General features: G+C 38.0%; 1 protein-coding gene across 1 annotated transcript in view; it reads left to right on the top strand.

Annotated features, from left to right (window-relative positions):
* The first annotated feature begins 1240 nt into the window (after window positions 1-1240).
* The window catches only part of ice2 (interactor of little elongator complex ELL subunit 2), a 60989-nt gene continuing 56229 nt past the window's right edge, over window positions 1241-6000 (top strand). Inside the window, exon 1 of the mRNA XM_039772966.1 lies at window positions 1241-1358. Coding sequence (XP_039628900.1) covers window positions 1345-1358 — 14 coding nt within the window. The 5' untranslated portion in view covers window positions 1241-1344. The remainder of the gene's footprint in view (window positions 1359-6000) is intronic.

Here is a 6000-nt window from a genome sequence, read left to right as displayed (position 1 = left end):
CATGCATGTGCTGCTTGGGATTGTACAAACTGCTGTACGCTCTAAACCAGATCCCGGGGATTACATTTCATAGGTAAGGCTGAACAATTGTTTTGGTTATATTTGGCCATTAGAAAATCCCATTTTATAATCTTAGCACTCAAGGTCACCTTACAATAAAGTTAAACAACATTAGTAAAATTAAAACAAGAGAATGATAAATCAAAAAGCAATGATTGGCAAACAAACAAAGATAACTGGCAGTAACAGTGCAAAAATCACAGTTGGTATTCCAGTTTGAAAAGATAAGTTCTGAGGGCAGTTTTAAAATGTGTTACTGAATTGAGCTGACGAATATGAGAGGGAAGAGAACTCCATAGTTGAGGAGCACTAGGAGAGACACTCGAGCTCCCATAGCACTGAGTCTGACGTGGGGTACAGAAAGTAAAGCTGCAGATGAGGATCTGAGTGAGCGAGACGAGTGCCAGTCTGGAGGAGATCAGTGAGGTTGTGGAGAGCTCTAAACGTTAAGAGCGGTATTTAGTATTGTATTCTGTAGTTAACAGGGAGCCAATGAAGTTGAGAGAGAGTAAGTGTAATATGTTCAGTGGATTTAGAACAGCAGGTTATCCTGGCAGCAGAATTTTGAAGAAGTTGTAAGTGATGGATAGGTTTTTGTGGGATGCCAGATAGAATAGCATTACAGTAATCTATACGTGAGGTGAATCGGGCATTAACCAATACTTCAGTACTGTGTTGCGTAAGAACAGGACAAAGTCTAGAAATGTTTTGGAGATGGAAGAAGGCAGTCCGAGAAATGTCACTTATATGGGAGGAATTATTTAATAATAATAATTAATAATAATAATAATTAATAATAATAATTAATAATAATAATATTATTATTATTATTATTATTTAATAATTGCCATTATTAGTGTATAAATGGATATAAATAATTAAATGTAAACGATTCGCCAAAATCTGTCGTATGTAAACGATACTGTTTCAAACGTTATTGTTTTTTCATCAGAAAACCCGGTTTTTCATTTCTACCTGTATTAGTTTAAATTACACTTTTGCCACTCGCAATAGGGCAGACGCGCTGACGTTATCGTGTCGACGGGGCAACTCAGTGAATGCGGCATTTTTCTATATATGTCTATGGTGTTTCCAACAGGGGGATTTTTGGATTACAGTTTGTTTCCGAGGGGACGAATAAAACGTGACACAAACCTGACACGTGGTATAACAAGGACGAGATGCGAAATGGAATGAATTGCGCTGTCAGTCAGAAGTAAGAGAGCTTGCGAGTGGAGCGTTGTGATGTCGTTGGAGTACCGAAACTTTGTTTAATATTTTAGAATGGCGTTGACTTGGTAAGATTTATATAAATGTTTTTTAATTTTGCCCTGCTTTTTTTCGTAATGATATTCACCGAATAAAGTGATGCTATTTTTTACGCGAGCTATAACTTTCAATGTTGTTTTGTTTCTGTTATGCAAGTCTAGTCGTTTGCCACTTTTTGAATGGCTTCAGTAAAATGTATCTGCATATCCATTATATTTATTTGACAGCTGAGTGCATCTTTAAATACTGTATTGTTCACAGGACAGCACTTTTTAAAATGGCTTTTGTAAATGCATCCGCATATCTATTTTATTTATCGGACTGCACAGTGTTTCTTCAAGCGCTGCATTATTCTACGTGCAGCATTTCCCTATTGGTTTGTTTCTGTTATACAAGACTAGACATTTGTCACTTTAATAGGGCTTCAGTAAGTGTATCTCTATATCTATTATATTTACTTAAATGCTGCGTGTATATTTACTGTGTAATTCTTAGTGCAGTATTTTTAAATGGCTTCTGTAAATGTATTCACACGTCTGTTTTATTTATCCCACTGCAGCGTTTATCTTTAAACTAGGCTCACCCGCCTTTTAAGTTGACCACTTCTTAAGGCAATTCAATATGTAGATCAATTTGATATTTTATACAAACTCATTAATTTGGTTATATTGCATTTGAGCGGTATTACTTTAATACTCGTAGTTTCTGTTATTTTTGTGATGAAATTTAAACTTTTTGTCTGTATTGAGGTCGCCCTTTTGAACCCCCCCTGATATTTACTATGCGGTGAGGCACTTGTACTCCATCAACATTAATTATTTCCAGAGATATAATTTTGTCTATTTTTCCAGCGCATCGCACACATAAGCAAGGGAACGATGGGAGCACCAGAACTCTGCTCACATCATGTCGCTTCGTATCGCAAGCTGCAAGTAGTTAGTCTGTGATAAGCGGAATACCGCTACGCTTTCCACTCACGGGACGGAAGGACAATCTCGAACGCTTTTATATAGTAAGAAAGAAGAAGAAGAAGATATCGCACAGTCTGGAGTAGAAAATCATCTTTTACCTGGAAAAACGAAACTACAAATCCCATCGTGCATTGCAAAATGGACGGGGCATGTGTGGAACTCGGACGGAAGGACAATCCCAACCGCTTTTATATAGAAGGATGCTGCGTTGTACTTAGTGCAGCATACTGATAAAGGTTACCACTTGTCTCCCCACCAGTTTTGTTTTATATTCACGAGGGCTTCTCTCAGTGCAAATGTGGAAATAAACGATAGTTTAACTGGCGACTCAGAACTGGCTTCGTGTAGGGGACGTTGGACAGAGATGGGCATATGGCCACTGCTGTATGCTCGATGTTGACTAGTTGACAGATAGCTGTACTATACTTTACTTTATTTGTCCCCAAGGGGGAATGAGAACTTTACAGAAGCTCGATAGATACATTTATAAATAAGAAAGCAAACAACAATCACCCTCACACATAAGAACCTGTGACTTTGATACTGGAGAACTGCTGCAGTCATAGACAATAAGTAAGATGGTCCAACCTGTCCAGATGTTCATTTGAAGGCGATTAAATGTGAATGAAGTAGTTCCAGCATGTTGGATCCTAAAAACAAACATGTCTTTTAGACGTTTGATTGCCGTGTTTAAAAATAAACATCAACAGCTACGGAACCGTGCCACTCGTGGAGAACAGTGATTAATGTGTATTTTTAGAGGGTAGTGTCAAGCAATACGTTTACAACATATCCTTATATCCGTGTTATAGGCTCGATGTCGAGAAGTCAAGAGTTCTTTGTAGTTATGTAGCAACCCGCCTAATGTTGGTGTTTTTTTTTTTTTCTTTATTTGATTAATTAAAATACAATATTATACAAAGCATGTTATATAAAACAATTTAAATAATACATTCAAAATATGAAAGTGGAACAAAGGAAGCTATCAAAAAGTAAATAAACAACAACAATAATATTTTGAAACAATAGAAATCATTGAACAACAGGTTGGAAAGCTCTTTGCAACCTAAGTGAGACTTTACACATAACAAATATGTTGAAAAAGGACCTTTCAATCAGCACCTGGGAAAATTAGTGGAACACGCTCTTAATTAGCTGATTCATAGAATGTGTAACACGCAAAACCAACTCTAGAGACTTTACATATAACAAACATTAAGTAAGGAATTGTTAAATTAAGGTCTACTTCTGATCTGTTCGCACATTTGAATGAAATATTTACCAAATAATATTAAAAAGAATTTTTGTTAAAAGAAACCAATCCAGCTTTCCACATCTTGCATCCATATCTATCCCAAATTCTATGCTGGTTAGTCTTGATGGAGATTCAGACAGTCATTCAACAATATGTAAAAATCTTTCAAAGGTCCTTGGGTACGGGTCAGTCAGCATCTCAAAAATGAGTGGAATACACTCCAGTTCAATATACTTGTTCGTAGTTCAACTAAAAGTTTTTCATTGGTCTTATTTATCTCTCTTTTGAAACATGTAAAGAATTCATTAATGATATTGTAGAATACACATGTTGGAATAGTAATTAACTCTTATGCTGTTGTTCTGTTTAAAAGTTGTTTTTTTTTTGTTTACTCATGTCTCTCTTTTCTTTTTCTCTTTCTTTTAACCGTGGGTTGAATTTTGTTTTACTTTTTTCCTTTGTTTTCTCTATGTTTATTTTGAAGTAAATAAGTTATCAATTGTGTCAATTGTTTGATTGAGTAACATACCATTATAAAGTTCTTCTTTTAGGAAATAAAATGAAAGAGAGAGAAAAATTGTTCTCAGAATGTGTTTGAAGATTTACCTTTTTGGGACACTTGTTTGAAGATACTTTTATGCTTGCATTGTAAAGATGAGAAAAATGCTTTTTAATACACATTTTGTTTTTTTTCCAGTATGTTTTGTTGTGTATAAGATACAGTAGAACCTTGGTTCATGACCATAATTCGTTCCAAAACTCTGGTCGTAAACCGAAGCAATTTCCCCCATAGGATTGTATGTAAATACAATTAATCCGTTCCAGACCATACAAACTGTATGTAAATATATATATTTAAGTTTTTAAGCACAAATATAGTTAATTAAACCATTGAATGCACAGCGTAATAGTAAACTAAATGTAAAAACATTGAATAACACTGAGAAGACCTTGAACAACAGAGAAAACTAACACTGCAATTAGTTCACACTATAGCGCTACCAACCGCTGGCTAAAAGCACTTTTTTTAATGAGTTTTAAGCACTGGGAAAAAAATGAACATTTGAAAAAATCAGTAATTTAATAAACCACCAAGAAAAATAACATTGCAACAATGCACGCTACAAACCGATCGCTGGAAACAGAAGTGAAAACAAAATCAAGCCCAGTGCATTCTTTAACTGCCTCCCTACCTTAATGCGTCCAGCTCTCTCTCGCGCTGCCTGTGTGTGTGTCTGCGTCTCGTGCTGCCTCTGTGAGTGTGTGTCCCGTGCTCTCTAGCGCTGCCTGTGTGTGTCCCGCGCTCTCTAGCGCTGCCTGTGTGTGTCCCGCGCTCTCTAGCGCTGCCTGTGTGTGTCCCGCGCTCTCTAGCGCTGCCTGTGTGTGTGCGTGAGCGCTGCACTGCCTGTGTGTCGCTCTCTCTCTCGCTCACTCGCTGCACAGGAAATGCACAGGGAGAGACTGAACATGTACAAACCAAAAGGGAAACTGGCTTGTTCGTAAACCGAGTGTGTGGTCGTGAACCGAGGCAAATGTTTGTTGAACTTTTTGGTCGTAAACCGAGTTGTACGTGTACCGAGACATTCGTGAACCGAAGTTCCACTGTACCCTGTGATACTTTTTGCAGGCGTTATTCAGATGTTAAGACCACGTCTCTGCTAAAGGTGTAGAGATTTATGTAATGTGTAGCAGTGCTACAGATTATTGGACTCCATTTCCCAGCTGCCCAGAGGGTATTGCCCTTATTGGACATCTGCAATGGGCGTAGGGGCTGCTGGAGACCAGAAGTTCTGGTGGGGAACTTTAAAATGGGGCCAGCTAATTCACAAGGGATGCTCCGTTGTTTGTGTGTGTGTGTGTTCACCCGTTTGTCTCGTCTGCAATACCACCTGTGAAATGTAGTTTTTATCCTGGATTGTCAAACTTGTAAGGATGTATGTATGAACTGTCTCGTGCCTGCCTGTCATGTGAGTAGTGTTGGATTGGTTGTTGTACTTCCTCAGAGCGAGCGCTCCCCAGATCTCTTCACCCATCACTGCATCGGGACTACCAGTATGAATGTAGGGCTGCAACAATTAGTCGACCTAATCGACGGCGTTGACTACAAAAAATCATTGACGCATAAACATAACCTTCAATAGTGGCTCCAGTCACAAAGAACCACATTGGTTTTTGTAATTGCAATGCACTGCATGAACGTGTGGGGGCAGTATCGTTTGTTATTGTTTGTCAAGACTGCACACAGTCCTACCAATGAAGAACGACGTCTGAGGAGCAGAAGAATGTAGAAGAAAATAAACATGGTTGCAATGGCGAGTCGGATAGAGTAGGGGGAAGGAGATGGAAAAAAATTGAGACAGAAACTTTCTAAAGTGTGGGAGCACTTCACCAAAAAAATTGAATGCAGATTATGTAAAGCGGAGCTTTCTTTTCACAGCAGCACCA

This window comes from Polypterus senegalus, chromosome 12, assembly GCF_016835505.1.
Source record: "Polypterus senegalus isolate Bchr_013 chromosome 12, ASM1683550v1, whole genome shotgun sequence".
NCBI lineage: Eukaryota > Metazoa > Chordata > Cladistia > Polypteriformes > Polypteridae > Polypterus > Polypterus senegalus.
The sequence above is the reverse complement of the archived record's forward strand: the minus strand, read 5'-3'. Positions and strand labels throughout refer to the sequence as shown.